Source organism: Diuraphis noxia, unplaced genomic scaffold (assembly GCF_037042655.1).
Source record: "Diuraphis noxia isolate RWA-SAM2 unplaced genomic scaffold, SU_Dnox_SAM2 contig0005, whole genome shotgun sequence".
Classification (NCBI taxonomy): Eukaryota; Metazoa; Arthropoda; class Insecta; order Hemiptera; family Aphididae; genus Diuraphis; species Diuraphis noxia.
Window position 1 is genome coordinate 34301807 of NW_028301715.1, and position 19435 is coordinate 34321241.

General features: G+C 28.7%; 1 protein-coding gene and 1 long non-coding RNA gene across 2 annotated transcripts in view; one reads left to right on the forward strand and one right to left on the reverse strand.

Annotated features, from left to right (window-relative positions):
• Positions 1 to 1213: 1213 nt before the first annotated feature.
• The window catches only part of LOC149055228 (uncharacterized), a 42356-nt gene continuing 24134 nt past the window's right edge, over positions 1214 to 19435 (reverse strand). The window contains exon 3 of the long non-coding RNA XR_016192104.1: positions 1214 to 1525. This is a non-coding gene — a long non-coding RNA (uncharacterized LOC149055228). The remainder of the gene's footprint in view (positions 1526 to 19435) is intronic.
• Positions 8668 to 9361, forward strand: LOC149055229 (uncharacterized). The gene is made up of 2 exons (XM_089229774.1): positions 8668 to 8730; positions 8911 to 9361. The coding sequence occupies exon 2, from the start codon at positions 8913 to 8915 to the stop codon at positions 9222 to 9224; it is 312 nt and encodes a 103-aa protein (XP_089085900.1). The 5' UTR covers positions 8668 to 8730; positions 8911 to 8912; the 3' UTR covers positions 9225 to 9361.

Below are 19435 nucleotides of genomic sequence, written 5' to 3' on the forward strand. Positions count from 1 at the left end.
AAATTTGGCGTCCCCGTACATAAAGTAAAACGAAAAAAGTATTTAAAAATTGTATTTGATTTTAAATACAAATACTTTCAAAAATGTATTCAAATACTGTGCCCAAGTACTTTTCTCAAATGTATTTAGAATACGTATTTGGGTATTAAAAAAGTATTTGAATACTTTTTCTCAAATACTTTTACTCAAGTACTTTACAAGACTGCACATTATATTAGGTACTACTTTATTATTATAGTTCATAATATTAATAGAAATTTGGCATATAAATCTTATAATCAAATACTATTATGTTTGATGTAAATAAATTCAACAAGACTTTGATTTAATTGCTGCGTCTTTTAAGTATTTGTTGAGTATTGTTTAAGTATTAGTTTTTTGTGTTACTGTATAATTGTTTAAAATATAGTATAAATGATAGTACATATAGTATAATATATTCCCTTTTGTACTTAGGTTTGGTTTATTACTTTTCAAAACATATATTTTTTAATTTATGTATTTATACACCTATTTATGCTGTGTTTTAAAGCACGTTGCTTAGTATAATACTATAAAAACTCTGTTCAGATAACTATGCCCGAAACTGAACCATTTTTTGACTGTACGAGTTGCGTTCTGAGTTCTCTCGTGGATAAAGTATAGGAGATCTTCAGAATAAATAATAATATTAGCAGCCATAGTATTAGTACTACTAATTTAGTAGTATTACAGAAATACAGAATGTGTTTCTATAATGCGCAGGCTTGCTACATCTAACTTTAAACTGGTGCTGCCATTATACAAATAATTCCCATTAGCAGCGGCGCCGATCCCTATGTCCAGGTATTGCAGTTGCAATACCTATTAAGGGTGGGTGGGTGTAATAAGCCTACGAAACACACCGGCTAAATAAAATTTATGAAATTATAAATTATTTTATTTATCATCATAGCTAACATTATGAATTAGGATAAACCATAAAACTAAACGCTAACAATTGAGTAATTTCCGGGGGGTGGGGCTTTGACCCACTATGCTACCGGTTTATATACTCTACTATCCCCCTTAACACGGTCCTGCTGGCAATCTTTAAATGTACTTATAACTCTTAGTTATTCAAATTATAGATAGATGGGTGAAAAAAAATTGAGGGTCAGTCGCTCAACCTAATGTAGGTGGGCGGGCCTTGGTTTGCAGGTATGCTTTGCAATACCTCTAATAACTATACAAATTTTATTTTATTATGATTTATTCATATTTCCTAATTTATAATTAAATAATTTTAATATAAATATTTTTATGGACAAATTTTCATAGCCATCTTTGTATTTAATATTTATTGTTTTCATTAAAACTAGACTTCGGTGCCGCTGCGTACTACGTTCGCGGATCGACGCGGTCAGGCCACCGCCTAAAGAAGACATTCTGGGTTTTACGCAACGCAACTTATCCACGGTGTGGATTTCCATCGATATCGATCCATACCAGCATTCATCGCACGGGAGGATCCACTAGAAGACCTCACGTACGTAGTACAATCCGTCTACGTCCAAAATAATGTAAGATTTAGCCATTATACTATTATAATATAAAAAAGGTTAGGTTAGGCAGGTTAGGTAGTAATTGCTCCAACCAAATTTCCATGCGAACATGTGGTCTAGAGTTTTATTTATGTACTTCAGAACCAACGACTGATCTCGCGTTCGCCGTCTCCTATAGCTATATTTTGAAAATAAAAATGGAAGGGGGTACTGGCGCCCGCAAGCTTATTGTTATTAAGGATCAAAAAAGAAATTTTGGAAAAAATTATAGTCTTTGAATACACAATGAAAACTGCAATATGTATTCTAAAGAAAAATAAAAGAAGCATAATTAGATCATGATAAAATAATGTTTTTTTAGTGGCAAGTTGTTGATAAAGTTTAAAAATTGGGTCAACAAAAATAAACTAGAACTATATTTTGAAAATAAAAATTGAATGGGGGTATTGGCAAACGCAGGCAAATGATTATTAAGAATCAAAAAAGAAATTTGGAAAAAATTTGAAATTAGAATACACAATGAAGACTGCACTATATATTTTCAAGAAAAATAAAAGAAGGATAATTAAATCATGATGAAATTATGTTTTTTTACTGGCACGTGGCTTATAAAGTTTGAACATTGTGTCCACAAATATAAACTTGAAACATATTTTGAAAATAAAAATGGAAAGGGGGTATTGGCGCCCGCAGGCAAATGATTTTTAAGGATCAAAAAATAAATTTGGAAAAAAATAATTGTCTTAGAATACAAATTGAAATGCAACATGTCTTCTCAAGCAAAATTAATGAAATAATATATGAAGGATAATTAAATCATGATAAATTTATGTTTTTTAGTGGCATGTGACTAATAACGTTTAAAAATTGTGTCCACAAAAATAAACTAGAACCATATTTTGAAAATAAAAATGGAAAGAGGGTATTGGCGCCCGCAGGCAAATGATTTTTAAAGAACAAAAAAGAAATTTGGAAAAAATTATTGTCTTGGAATAGACATTGGAGACTGCACTATGTATTCTCAAGAAAAATTAATGAAATAATATAAGAAGGGTAATTAAATCATTATAAATTTATTTTTATTTAGTGGCATGTGGCTGATAAAGTTTAAAAATTGTGTCACACAAAAATAAACTAGAGCCATATTTTTAAAATAAAAATGGAAAGGGAATATTGGCGCCCGCAGGCAAATGATTATTAAGAATCAAAAAAGAAATTTGGAAAAAATTTGAAATTAGAATACACAATGAAGACTGCACTATATATTTTCAAGAAAAATAAAAGAAGGATAATTAAATCATGATGAAATTATGTTTTTTTACTGGCACGTGGCTTATAAAGTTTGAACATTGTGTCCACAAATATAAACTTGAAACATATTTTGAAAATAAAAATGGAAAAGGGGTATTGGCGCCCGCAGGCAAATGATTTTTAAGGAACAAAAAAGAAATTTGGAAAAAATTATTGTCTTGGAATAGACAATGAAAACTGCACTATGTATTCTCAAGAAAAATTAATGAAAAATAATTAATTCATGATTAAATTATGTGTTTTTGGGCAAGTGGTTAATAAAGTTTAAAAGTTTTGTTTATAAAAATATACTAGAGCTATATATTGAAAATAAAAATGGAAAGGGGGTATTGGCGCCCGCAGGCAAATGATTTTTAAGGATCAAAAAATAAATTTGGAAAAAAATAATTGTCTTAGAATACAAATTGAAGATGCAACATGTCTTCTCAAGCAAAATTAATGAAATAATATATGAAGGATAATTAAATCATGATAAATTTATGTTTTTTAGTGGCATGTGACTAATAACGTTTAAAAATTGTGTCCACAAAAATAAACTAGAACCATATTTTGAAAATAAAAATGGAAAGAGGGTATTGGCGCCTGCAGGCAAATGATTTTTAAGGAACAAAAAAGAAATTTGGAAAAAATTATTGTCTTGGAATAGACAATGGAGACTGCACTATGTATTCTCAAGAAAAATAAATGAAATAATATAAGAAGGGTAATTAAATCATGGTGAAATTATGTTTTTTTAGTGGCATGTGGCTTATAAAGTTTAAACATTGTGTCCACAAAAATAAACTAGAGATATATTTTGAAAATAAAAATGGAAAGGGGGTATTGGCGCCCGCAGGCAAATGATTGTTAAGGATCAAAAAATAAATTTGGAAAAAAATTATTGTCTTAGAATCCAAATTGAAGACTGCAATATGTATTCTCAAGCAAAATAAAAGAAGGATAATTAAATCATGATAAATTTATGTTTATTTAGTGGCATGTGGCTTATAAAGTTTAAAAATTGTGACACACAAAAATAAACTAGAGCCATATTTTTAAAATAAAAATGGAAAGGGGGTATTGGTGCCCGCAGGCAAATTATTGTTAAGGATCAAAAAATAAATTTGGAAAAAAATTAAACTTAGAATACACAATGAAGACTGCATTATATATTCTCAAGAAAAATAAAAGAAGAATAATTAAATCATGATGAAATTATGTTTTTTAGTGGCAAGTGGATAATAATGTTTATAAATTGTGTCCACAATAATAAACTAGATCTTTATTTTGTAAATAAAAATGAAAAGGTGGTATTGGCGCCCGCAGGCAAATGATTTTTAAGGATCAAAAAATAAATTTGGAAAACATCATAGTCTTGGAATACACAATGAAGACTGAACTATGTTTTCTCAAGAAAAATAAAAGTTGGATAAATAAATTATGATAGAATTATGTTTTTTAGTGGCATATGGTTAATAAAGTTTAAAATTTGTGTCACAAAAATAAAAATTGAAAGGGGTTATTGGTGCCCGCAGGCTTATGATTATTAAGGAACAAAAAAGAAATTTTGGAAAAATCATAGTCTTTGAATACACAATGAAAACTGCACTATGTATTCTAATGAAAATTAAAGATGGATAATTAAATTATGATAAAATTATGTTTTTTTATTGGGATGTGGCTAATAAAGTTTAAAAATTGTTTCCACAAAAATAATCTACAGCTTTATTTTGAAAATAAAAATGGAAAGGGGGTATTGGCGCCCGCAGGCAAATGATTTTTAAGGATCAAAAAAGAAATTTGGAAAAAATATGAACATAGAATACACAATGATATTCTCAAGAAAAATAAAAGATGGATAAATAAATCATGATGAAATTATTTTCTTTTAGTGGCTTATGGCTAATATATAGTTTAAAAATTGTGAACACAAAAATTAACTCGATTTCTTATAGTTTATTGAACAAATTATGATCAGAGGACGTATTATTTATTGTGATTGACATTAGTTCATATGAAATACTGGTATAACACTTATACTCATATGGTTTTAAAACCGTGATCCAAATTATGACAAAATTAATCAGGTATATATAATATTTTAAGTATTAAGTATTCATTATAAAAGCTAAATATTTTAATATAAATGTAGTATTAATATTTTCCTCGTTAATTTTTAAATATTTTTCATTGTTATGTTGACAATTTCGAATACCTTGTTAGTTAGTAAGAAAAGATCTCTGCAAAGGTTACGACCAGTGATGATAGTCATCTATCATCACTTGAGCTCAACTTACCATTGTCGATAGGTACCTAACCTCTACAACCTCCTTATGACTTAATTAACCATCCGGATGTCCGCGGGGAAGGCAGTGCCGTAGCCAGGGTTAGGATTTGGGGAGGGAAAAAGTGTATACAGTACTATACACTCATTACCCCTCGGGAAGGCTGACTACGACACTGGGTTTAATAAGTATCAATCTGAATGATCGTATAAAAACAAATGCTATTTGGGTAACGCGTGACAAACGGATGGTTAACTAGGACACTTTGAATAAAAAGATCCTTAGTTGATTTCCGATATAAGTGTTTACTTATCAAGTTGTTCTCTTGATTGTTAACCTCTTAGAAATAGCTCTTATTATTAAGATGTTGAATTTCTTGAAATATTTTTCTCCCTACTAGATTTTTAGGACTTCGGTGCAACTGCTTCTTAGATAATATATTATGGATAGAGCCATGCCCATTTTTTTGGTCTACATAACTTTAAGCACATATTTATATGACCACGAGTGTCTGGCCGCGATGAATGCATAAATGAGTATACGTGAGGGGAACTTCTGTTAACACATCCATAGTACATTTTATGAAGTCCTAATCAAAAAATTTCATCTAAACTCGCAAGTATGATTGGATGTAAATTATACAAGTAATAACTAATAATTATTAAAGATTTATGTGTTTGTATTGTCTCTGACTTACAAAAGTCCTGTTGAACAGAATGAAAGTGCGACATCCTCATTAAAGCAAAACAACTTTTGTAATATTATTACAGTAATGGTGTACCTAATATCTAAATTATTTCCCCTTCCGACATACTAATATTATAGTTATCATGCTTTTCCGGGCCCAAGAACGTCAGGTGGTACCATAATGGTAATTTTATTTTTATTTTTATATGGTACCTAATAAATACGACCCTAAACACCAGAAATTGAATTATTACGATTTTGAATATTTTTTAAATGAAACGATCTAAAAAAATTTTTACACAATCTTTTCAACAATAAAATACTATTTCAACATAACATTTTGCTGTGTGATTGGTAATCTTTACTTAACTGTGTCTGTACATTTTTTATGACAAAGATCAATTGTCCAGAAGAAAATTTAATCATCTAAAATATCTCAAATTACATACTTATTGATAATTATTATTATTAAAAAGTTATAGTATGAAGTATAAAATCTCATATAGACTTAAACAATGTACAATTGGTTTCTTATTATATAAAAAACGTTTTTTTTTTAAACAAATCCTTCGGCAATTATATATCCATATTGCGTGTGTTTGATTAAAAACACGTGAGTTTGTGGGGTAAGGATTCGACACTAAGAACCCAGGTGGTCGCCCATCCAGGAGCTAGTGACGCCAGGCGATGTTTAACCACGGCAAACCACCGCGCCACACCATACCCCAAAATACAGTATTCGACTAGTATGCAGAGCACATACCAGGCCAGAGGCAAAGATATCAACTGCATAACCTGATTTTACTGTTTGGTTTTAAACACATGTAAATAAGACGAGGATTCGTCACTAAGAACCCAGGTGGTTGCCCATCCGAGAGCTAGCAACGACAGTCGATGTGTTGACCTTTAGGTCCAAAATTTATTTTTTCAACATATAGAAACCATATCTATTATATGAGATAATTAGTACTTGTAAGTCTATTTTTCATCAAGTTCAAGAATGTTTTTTTATTTTTATAGCTAATAATAACAACAACACGTATGTCACTTAAAATATTGAATACCTAGGTAATAAATACATTTGTGAACAACAAAAATTTTTTTTTTTTCTAAAATCTTAAATTTAAATATTCCATTAGACTAGTCGAAAATGTATAGGTACGATTAACACTAGTATAGATTCCAACACTCAACTAAAATAATTATTTAATAATGATTGTATGTCTCAGAAAAATTAACTATCACCAGATCTTATTTCTTCTTTCCGGTATTAGAGATTTGGATTAATTTTAAAAAACTAGTAATATAAGTTGCTTTCAATTTCATAATGAAATTCTTTTAACTCTTAATCACCTTCAAAAGTTGTTTTTCTTTTATCTGGACAAATTACTATTACAAATTTTTATTTTAAAACATTTTATGTTTTGTAGAGCAAAGACTTTTTATGCATTTTATATATTTTTTTCATTTTTGGAAGTTTTATTGTATGCTTATTTCTAGGTAGGTTGTAGTATACAGCATATTTAAAAACTTATTTGATAAAATTCTAAATTTTTTTAGTGCATATTTTGATAGCATATTGAAAATCAAGCACTTAGCACTTATATTGAATATGAAAGAAAAATGAAATTTTTACTAGCTTTTTAAATGTATTTTTTAATATATACAATATATCATGTGTCTCAAATAACAGGGACACTTTATTGCTCATTAACCTGTAAATATCTTTCAATTCTCTATGTTGGACATCAAACTAGACAAATCAATCATAAATTCCTATATCACTTAAAATTCTTTTAAGTCATGTATTTCTTCATTCTTTTTAAATGGAAATCCCTATTTTAAATATCAATTTTGGATATCATGAAATTCTCATACAAGGAAGGGCTCATCTGATATCATACCAACCTAGTATGTCGGGCTACAAAAAAAAAAAATATCAATAATTAACAAAATAAATACTGCCATTATACACAATAAAAAAAACCAAATTTTCTGGAGACCAAACCAAAAAACTAAAAATATATAGTCCAAACGATGACTATTGACTAATAATAAATAAAATAAAATCCAGAAATGTTTAACATATTTTTATAAAAGATTTAAACACAGAGTTGTTAAGATTCAAAGAAAATTAATATTATAGTCCAAACGATGACTAATAATGAATAAAATAAAATCCAGATATGTTTAACACATTTTTTATAAAAGATTTAAACACTGAGTTGTAAGGATTCAAATAAAATAAAAATATATTATAACTAAATTATAGTCCGAATGATGACTAATAATAAATAAAATATAATCCAAAGATAATACACATTTTGTATAAAAGAATTAAACACAGAGATGTTTAGATTCAAATAAAATTAAAAAATATTATAACTATATTATAGTCCAAATGATGACTGAAATAAATAAAGATCAAATAAATATATTAATATAATAACAAATAAAATTAAAATTATAGTCAAAGCGTTGAATAATAATAAATAAAATATAATCCAAAGAAGATTAACACATTTTTTATAAAAGAATTAAACACAGAGATGTTTAGAATTTAGATTCAAATAAAATTAAAATAAATAGTCCAAACGATGACTAATAATAAATAAAATGTAATCCAAAGAAGATTAATACATTTTTTATAAAATAATTAAACACACAGTTGTTAAGATTCAAAGAAAATTAAAATATATACCGTCAAATGATACAACTTGAGTCATGCGTTCAACTTGGGACAGGAAAATTTATTTTTGCTTTATTCGCCGTAGCTGCACTGTATTTGAGATATCCTACTTTTTTTTTTTATATAATCATCTACACAAGATTATCTATGAACTCGATGTGATAATACAGCCCAAAACACAAAACATAACGATGGAGAACCGTTACAACGTTTTTCACTATTTATAAATAGTTAATTGTCCTTACAAACTTTATCGGTAAGTCATTAACTATGCTTTATATCACAAATTTTTATTCTTTATTTTTCATAGATAAATGTGTATAGTTTTAAGTTTAAAAAACGAAATTCGATTTGATTAAATATTAAGCCTTATAGCTTATGATTTATACATGTTATATAACTTGGGACATGGGTACATATAATTTTTTTTTTTTAGAAATGTCAGTGAGAAGAAAGTTGGGTGCTAGGCGATATAAAACTTACACAGATGAAAATCTAGAAGCCGCTTTAAGATTGGTTTCTAGTGGTGAAATGAGTCTCAGAGATATTAGTGCTATGTATAACATTTCAAAATCAACTTTAAGCAGGAAACATAATAAGAAAAATATGAAAAACGTCGGCCATCCTTCTGTTTTGACAAAAGTCGACGAAAAAGCTCTAGTTAATGGACTTATAGCAGCAAGTAAGTGGGGCTTTCCTTTGACTGCACTGGACATACGACTGATGATAAGACTGATGTTTAATTTTTGAGTCTGAAAATCAAGATAGATTTCCTAGTAATTTGTTTAACTATGTTGTTATAATTTATTACCTATTTTTTTTTATAATTAGTTGTAATATATATTTATATATATTAATGTATATATATTTTATCCTTAAGGAGAGAATGGTTTATTAGTAAAAGTTAAAAGTTTAAGTTTGTTTGGAATTTGTTCTTTTGTTTTTTTTCTAAAAATATATAAGAAATGTGTTAAATTTAACATTTTTTGAATTTTTTTTTTTTTAAATACTACAGAACAACTTTTTTTTAAACTTTATATTTGTCCCAAGTTGGAATTGGTATCGGAAACATGGTTTTTAGCATTCTTAGTAGACTGCTCCAAGTTGTAGCAACCTGCGTACAACTTGGGACAAAAATAAAAAAAAATAAAAAACTGTACTTAGGTAACACTAAAAATAACATAATGGTGTCAAAGAGTAATCCAACTTTTGACACCGAAATCAAGATTGTAGCTATCTAGGTTTAGAAGTTATGGAAGCTTAAAGTTCAAAACTGTCCCAAGTTGTAGCATTTAACGGTAGTCCAAACTATGATGAATAAAATAAATAAAACATAATCCAAAGTAGATTAAAACATTATTTATAAATGAATTAAACAAAGAGATGTTTAGATTCAAATAAAATTAAAATATATAGTCCAAACTATGACGAATAAAATAAATAAAACATAATCCAAAGAAGATTAAAACATTATTTATAAATGAATTAAACAAAGAGATGTTTAGATTCAAATAAAATTAAAATATATAGTCCAAACGATGACTATTGACTAATAATAAATAAAATAAAATCCAGAAATGTTTAACATATTTTTATAAAAGATTTAAACACTGAGTTGTTAGGATTCAAATAAAATAAAAATATATTATAACTAAATTATAGTCCGAATGATGACTAATAATAAATAAAATATAATCCAAAGATAATACACATTTTGTATAAAAGAATTAAACACAGAGATGTTTAGATTCAAATAAAATTAAAGTTATAGTCCAAACGACGACTAATAATAAATAAAATATAATCCAAAGAAGATTAATTCTACATTTTTTATAAAAGAATTAAACACAGAGATGTTGAGATTCAAATAAAATAAAAAAATATTATAACTATATTATAGTCCAAATGATGACTAAAATAAATAAAGAGCAAATAAATATATTAATATAATAACAAATAAAATTAAAATTATAGTCAAAGCGTTGAATAATAATAAATAAAATATAATCCAAAGAAGATTAACACATTATTTATAAAAGAATTAAACACAGAGATGTTTAGATTCAAATAAAATAAAAATATATTATAACTATATTATAGTCCAAATGATGACTAGGTAATAATAAATAAAAACAAAATAAATATATTAATTTAATAACAAATAAAATTAAAATAAGTAGTCCAAACGATGACTAATAATAAATAAAACATAATCCATAGCAGATTATCGGGAATATAATTCATAGCCCACATTTAACAAATAATTCTGATTTAAATAGAAAAGAAAAAAAAATAATGATAAAAAAATAAATGTCCAGAGATAACAACAATTATCAAATAACTGAAACAAACAACAAAGTTTACTTAACATAAGTGTTCATAATCAAGGACAAAATGAATTTTTCAATAATATCAAACAAATGTTTTTTTTTCAAAAATAATATCGAACTATAAGATTTCACCTTTGATAAATCACATAAAAATGGTAAAGAAAACAAATTATCAGATAACATAAATAACAATAACATAAATACAAACGATAAAAACTTTGGAATCGACAAATCACTTAATTAGGTACGAATATATGACATAAATCCATCAAATTCCAAAGATCAATTTTGCATTTACAACAAAAGCAATTAATGAACCCTAAGAAAATATAAATAAAAATAAATTAAGGAAATCACGAAAATTTGTCATAATAAATAACATATTATATTATCAACAATGCACAACATATTATACCAATTATAGCATTTTTTTTTTCCTAATGCATGATTTTGAACCTTATTTTCCAATAGATGATATACTAATACCATAAAAAGCATGCCTTACAACATATAAAAATTATTAAAGGAACTAAACGAAATAAGGAATGAAATTCCACAAATAGTAAAAAACGGGCACAAATTAAATAAAAAAATTTTCAAAAAAAAATAAATACTCATGGGAAACAAAAAGTGGAAGTCTACTCCAATCACAAAAACAACAAAACCAAGTTGTATGGATACCACTAAAATATATGAGTTAAAAGAATTTTAAGTCATATAGGAATTTATGGTTGAATACAGGGTATAATTAAAGGGTAATGAGTGATTAGTAAAGTAGTAAAGTGTACCTACCCTGTTTTGTGGGACACATGATATATATATATAAACCTAGGATTTTTATAGTGTAATAAAATAATGTAATTTTTTTTAAGGCATATTAAACTGGGTATATTTAATGAATTATTAATAAGTACATAAAAGTCTTAGCTCTACAGTTTTTTATTAATTATAACTTTTACTTCCAATCATGCGCCTTATAACTTTTCATAATAAGACTATTATCTATAATATGTTTAATGAAATAGCAAATTTGTGTATAAAAATGAAATTTTTTATTTTAAAAATAATATTCATTTGATTGATTTTAACAAAATATGTAATGACAAAGTCATACTTTTTACAAGACTTATAATAATGTAAACAATCAACAATCAAGAGCTTTTTTGACTTGATAACACTTAAGAGGATGTCAGTGCATTTCTTTTTCTAGGAGAAAAAAAATTCCACTGACATCCTCTTAATCGGCCTAACCAACCTTCTCTTTTTATTCTATCCCATAGTCGAAGGTTGTAAACCTTACCTAACCTGGTAGTATCACTCAAAGGGTCGAGTGACCTTTGCAATTTAAGATCCTTCCCTACATATTCAGAATTGTTAACATAACTATTCTACCTAACTATTCCCCTTCCCCCCACCTAACCTTATCCTCTCTCTCTGCCGCTACCCCTCTTTCTTCCTATCCCTATCACGCCCTCCCCTTCACCTATCTCACTGTCTCTCACAACCTCTCACAATTCTCGCTTTTTGTTCTGTTCCCCCACCTAACCTTATCATCTCCCTTTGACACTACCTCTCTCTCACCCTATCACTTTCACACCATCCCCCTCACCTATCTCTCTCACACTCACTCGTCTGACATCCCCCCTCTACCCGTTTTTCTCACACTTGCACCCTCTCATTCACTTTATCTCCTTATCCTTCATCCTATCTACCTCTTTCCCTCCCTCTCACACTGTCCTTCTCTCGCCCTCTCTTTACAAGTCACTATAGTACCTACCCTACCTAACCTAACCTAATCTAACCTTACCTCACACTATCTCTCTCTCTCTCTCTCTCCCCCCTGTCTCTTTATCCTTCTCTGCCCCCACTCTCACACTCCCAGCCCTATAGTACCTACAGGTCATCGTACCTGATAATTGGAAAAATATTTAAATATCATTGAGGAAATTATTAAAAAAAAAAATTTTAAACATTATACCTGACCAATTTCCTAATTTTTATCATGATTTTATTGATAACTTGAATAGTGTTACACCAGTGGTTACAAAACGAATAATTTATAAATTGCAAGTAATCTATCCTCTGATCAATTAATAAATTAATAAAATAAAAATAAACCTACTGAAAAATAGAAAATCACTTACCCAATATCTGAATCTACTATAAAACTTCATCTTCGAAACATTGTTAATACATTTCACTCAGGCTTCACGACGAATATGATATTTAGTTGGCAAATCTTCACTGACGAATACCATCTCTGAAATTTCAATTAAATATTCAACAATATTTTCTGACCTATTCATTTTAGATTCTGAACGAAGTGATGAATGTATTGATTTTACAATGATGTGTGTGTGTTTTTTTTTGTGTCTGTACAGCATAACTAGTCGAAATAATGCTTCAACTTCAAACGTTGGTGGTGGTTTCCGATGTAAAAGTGAATATCCTTGGTGCATTATAGAGGTCAAAAGTAAACATTTCCAACAGTTTTCAAAAAAATCGAGAAAAACAAAAAAAAATAACGGAAAAACAAAAAAAAATAACGGAAAAACGGGAATTTCTACGCAAAACCAGTTTTCGACCAAATCGAATTTTTTATATGGTTGTAATTCAAAAACTAATCAATGTAAATACTTGGAATTTTCACCAAATGTTTATGTTAGTGATATATATATTATACAGTTTAATTCTCAATTGAGTTAAAAAAGTATTCTTAATATTTTTCTAAATAATCGGGTTAAACAAACTAAAAATTAAGGGAAAAACAGGAAATTTTACGCACAATCAGTTTTTTACAAAATCAATTTGATTTTTGATGTATCTTTAAAACGAATGACCATTGATACATGAAATTTTCACCGAATGTTTATATAAATATATTCTATCCACCATGAAATTTTCGAAAATGTTTGACTTAAGTTGAACTATTCATAGGTAAATGCAATTTTCGATAATTATTAGTTTTTTTTTAAAATTAATATCGAAAAAAAATTTATTTGTTGGGTAAAAAATCTTGAAAATTTAATACAAGGCTCTTAACATATTGTTACAATAGCAGTTGAAAAATAAAATAAATTAATAGTCACAATTTTTTTAATAATTATTCAAATTTTGAATTTTGACAAAATACGTAAAAATTACAACAATTCGCAAATTGTTTTAAGCTAGAAATTCATAAAAATTTTCTTTTTAAATCTAAGATTTGAAAATTTAATACAAGATTCCTTACAAATTTTCCAATCTTTATCACAAAAGAAATGTCTTAATTCAAATTAAATTTTTATTAACTTCGATAATTTAAAAATATTATTCCAATTTATTATTTATGAATTTTTGATATATTGTGTTTTTTTTTAGAAAATAAATAATAAATGCAATTTTAATAAATTATTGAATTAGGAACCTACGTAAAATATAAAATAACCTATTCATGAAAAAAACCTAGACATAATTAATTTTTTAAGAAAAACAAAATTGTTCAATCTTATATATATAAAAAAAAATGTTTTATACTAATTAAATAACTTACCATTTCATCAGTACCTACATATTATATTATATCATTATTGTAAATAAGTGTAACTAATGGCCTTTATTGTCGATGTGAATATGCTCAATAAAAAAAAGAAATATATAAAATAATTATAAAATGGTTTACCTATAAATCTCTAAAAAATTAATTTAATTTTAAATGGTTTAACTTTTAAGCAATAAGAATTATAAATATAATGTATAAATAGGTAATAATATGGTATACTATGTCAGTTGTTGGCTTATTGTATATATTTTGTATAATATTATATACCCTAATAAATACCGAATGTAATTCATTCTATTAATCATTTTCTGATAATTTCTAATGTACAAAAACTTATGAACCTTAAATTTTAATTTAATTGTGTTATTATTCTATGAAAATATTAACAGCTAGGTATTAAAAATGCGGAATTTAATATTACAAAATACAAATAAAGTAATATTGGGTGGTTAAATACTACACCTTCAGTGATAAGTACATGGATATGAGAACAGTAAGTAGGTACTTAGCAGCTACACAGTTGCAATTTTTTACAAGCTTTATTATTATAATATTTTTTAAGACGATTTACCATTGAAAATCACACATAACACATTCAAACAAATCAAATGAAAGTTCACAAAATTTCATTGAGCTAGTAGGTGCCAATGGAAACTTAGTGTGATAAAATAACTGACTCTAACAGTAAATAATAATTTTATCTTGATCTCGTGTTTATATGAACTTTATGTTATAACACAGTTTGTATTCTGTTTACAGATTTAGATAATGAAGATGTTGATGATAGTATTAAAGACAAGAACTGGAAGGAAAATAAAAGCTCAGGAACACCATAAGAAAGGTCTAAACTCAGAATTTGATGACATTTTAACTAGAACAATGTGCCATAGTAAAGATTTTTGTAACAACATTAATAAAAATATTATCGGTCAAATGGTTTTATAGAGAGATATTAAATTAATTATTATATAAATTATAACACAACAATTTTAATCAAATTTCAAAAAAAACTAACAGTTAAAATTAATTAATAATTTAAAGTTACAAAAAACTTTTGAAAAAGTCACAATATACCTAAAGTATGTTTAATGTACCTAGGTATTGTAGATTTAGTTTCAAATACATAGGTGAAGAACTATTTGCAAACATCATCATTGTAAAAGTGTACGAACGTGTACCTCAATTCTTTTATAATATTAAGCCGCAAAAAAATTGGTATTAAAACAAACTTACCTTAAATATCAATTATTTTGGGCTTTGTTAGAGTCCGCGACGTGTATGCACTCCGACGCTGAAATGGAAACGCATCAGATACTGCTGAATTGAAGTCTAAAAATAATGTGATTTATAAAAAAAAAGATTAAACGGAAAGCAGGATGTTTTTCGTTCATATCTACTTCGCTATCTAATTGAAATGTTAGAATCTTTAATAGACTGCGTCCTCCGCAACGACTGTGACAATCGCCATGGATTATATTGTACTAAATCAATCGTCGTCATGGTTATCGGGGATAGTAACGTATAACAAGTTCGAGTAACTCACAAATTCACAATAGAACGGTATGCGCGTTGAGATTAATTATGTCGGCGGTGCAACGTCGTCGTCGTCACAAGAAAAGTAACATAACATTTTCGAGTAACTCACAGTAGAACGGCGTGCGCGTTGAGATTAATAATTATGTCGGCAGTCCGATGTCGTCGTCGTCACAAGAAAAGTAACTTTTAACAATTCGAGTTACTCGTAATTATTTGATATGCGCGAAGTGTTTAATTATGTTGGCGGTCCGACGTCGGCGTCGTCACCAGAAAAGTAACTTAAAACAATTTCGAGTTACAATAGAATGGCGTGCAAGTTGAGATTAATTATGTTGGCGGTGCAATGCCGTCGTCGTCACAAGAAAAGTAACATTTTTTTAACAATTTCGAGTAACTCACACTAGAACGGCGTGCGCGTTGAGATTAATTCTGTTGGCGGTCCGACGTCATCATGGTTATAATGAATAGTAACGTATAACAAGTTCGAGTAACTCGTAATTATTTGATATGCGAGAAGTGTTTAATTGTTTTGGCCGTCCGACGTCGTCACAAGAAAAGGAACTTATAACAATGTCGTGTTACTCGTCATAATTTAATGTCTGTGATTATTTTAATTTGTTAGCGGGCCGACGTCGTCGTTTTCATGAGAAAAGTAATTTAAAACAATTTCGAGTAACTCACAATAGAACGGCATGCGCGTTGAGATTAATTCTGTTGGCGGTCCGACGTCGTCGTCGTCACAAGAAAAGTAACTTTTAACAGTTCGAGTTACTCGTAATTATTTGATATGCGCGAAGTGTTTAATTATGTTGGCGGTCCGTCGTCGGCGTCGTCACCAGAAAAGGAACTTATAACAATTTCGAGTTACTTGTAATAATATGATGTGCGGGCCGAGTTTTATTATTTCATCGGTCTGACGTCGTCATGGTTATCAGGAATAGTAAGGTATAACAAGTTCGAGTAACTCGTAATTATTTGATATGCCTGAAGAGTTTAATTATGTTGGCGATCTGACGTCGGTGTCGTCACAAGAAAAGTAACATAATATAACAATTTCGAGTAACTCACAGTAGAAAGGCGTGCGCGTTGAGATTAATTCTGTTGGCGGTCGACGTCATCATGGTTATAACGAATAGTAACGTATAACAAGTTCAAGTAACTCGTAATTATTTGTGCTGTGAGATTTCGGTCTTTTTAGGGACTTACTTTCCACCGATGTGATCAGGGGAACACTGACCACATGACCTATAAACCACACCCCGTGTTGGCTCGAGAGTCAGGTCGATGGAATTTATAGGTTTTGTACACGCAGTGGTTAATGAAAACCAAAGATTTATTATAAAGGGGAAAAATATTTTAAATAACAAAATTAGAATTTTAAAGGTAGTTATATGATTTATTTTACACGGGGCACTAAATTTGCATAGCAAATAATACAAAAAAAATTAATGATATAAATTTGGATCATGGAAAGTGCATAAGAAATATAATCAGATAAATACAATAAATATAAAATGGATAATATTTTGGCACATGGCAAGTGTATAAGGAAGGAAATAAAAATGAATATTAACGCTACGGCTCCGAAGAACGGTAACCGAGCACATATGTGAGATTTATAATACGTCAGTATGACATATCTATAACATAATATTTGTAATAAAGGAAACGACCCACGGCTCCGCAGGACGGTTACCGGTGCACCCAGGAAAATCTGTGTATATAAAAAAGAAACTAGGGTGATACATAATCAAAATGAAAAAAGGGGAATGTTGGGAGACGCCCACGGGCCTATGACGTCGCATCAGCCCATCATGGTGGTATTCCGCCGATAGTGCAAACAAAAAATAATAATTGTACGTCTGGGAGACGTTTTTCGAAAGTCCAACGGTGACGAGCAGAAGAAAAAAAAAACAAGCACAAAAAAGATCTATCATCGATGGTGGCGAAAAACAGACAGCTCGGCAGTTGACGTCGGTGGCTGGTCGTAGTCCGTTCCGGTGTCTTGATGTTCTTGGGTAGAGGGGTGGTCAGTGTCGTCGCGTCGGGAACTTTCGTATAATATATAGTGGGGAAACAGGTTGCCCTGTCCGTATGCGCCAGCGGCTTCGAGCGCAACGCCCGACAGCAACGGCGGAGCGCCCGCTGCGACATCGACGCGATGGACACTGCATGTGGGGGTGGCCAGGCGGGACTAGTATTACATAACAGTGTTTTTGTCATTATTTTATTTAATGAGCGCATGCATAATAATAGAGATTATGGAAATACTATGAGTTATATAATAAAAGGACGTGGGCATATTATAAGATTATAATAATGATATTATGTAATATTCTAATACAAAAGTCTCAAAATTCTGTGACGTTACAGCGCGAAGTGTTTAATTATGTTGGCAGTCCGACGTCGTCGTCGTCACAAGAAAAGTAACATAAAACACTTTCTAGTAACTCACAATAGAACAGCGTGCGCGTTGAGATTCATTATGTAGGCGGTCCGACGTCGTCGTCGTCACAAGAAAAGTAACTTATAACAATTTCAAGTAACTCATAATAGAAAGGTGTGAAAGTTGAGATTAATTATGTTGGCGGTGCGACAAATAATATTGTGACATTAGAATACACACTGAAGATTGCAGTATGTAATGCTAATAGTTAAGGAAATGAAATAAACTATTGAAAATAAAAAAATCATGATGGATCGATGTTCAATGATAATTAGTGGTACGTAGACATTAAAAATTAATAATTGTGAACACAAAAATCAAACAGAACTAAATTATAAAAAAAAAAAGGAAAGAGGGGATTGGCGCCCGCAGGCAAATTGATTTCGAGGATAAAAAAAAAAAAAAATTGTATTAAATTGTGATTTAAGAATACACACTGAAGAGTGCAGTATGTAATGATAAGTTAATGAAATGAAATAAATTGTTGAGAATAATAGAATCATAATGGATCGATATTAAAAAATGGTACGGAGACATTTAAAATTTATAATTTTATATATGAATACACACTGAAGACTGCAGTATATAATACAAGTAAAGGAAATGAAATAATGTTTGAAAATGAATAAAATTATGATATTAAGATTTATTACTTACAAATTAACAAGAACTATATTTTGAAAAAAAAAATTGATAGGGGGATTTGGTACCCGTAGTCAAATGTTTTTCAAAAAAAAAAAAAAAAAAAAAATAAGAATAAATTATTATGTAAGAATTGCAGTATGTAAGACTAAGTAAATTAAATGAAATAAAGTTTATAGAATTATAAAATCATGATAGAACTATGTATTTTGAGGACAAGGATATTAAAGTTTCAAGTTATTGTAATCAATAATTAACCACAAATTTATTTTGAAAAATAAATTGAAAGGGGGATTGGCGCCCGCGGGAAAATTTTTTTTAAGGAACAAAAAAAAAATTAGAAATAATTATGATATAAGAACAAACACTAAAGACTTCAATATGTAATACTAAGTAAATTGAATGAAATAACGTATGGAAATGAATAAAACTATAATAAAACGATTTATTCTGAGGACAAGGTTAT

Coding starts and splice junctions, on each gene's coding strand:
- LOC149055229 (XM_089229774.1), top strand. CDS start 8,913: ATGTCAGTGAGAAGAAAGTTGGGTGCTAGGCGATATAAAACTTACACA.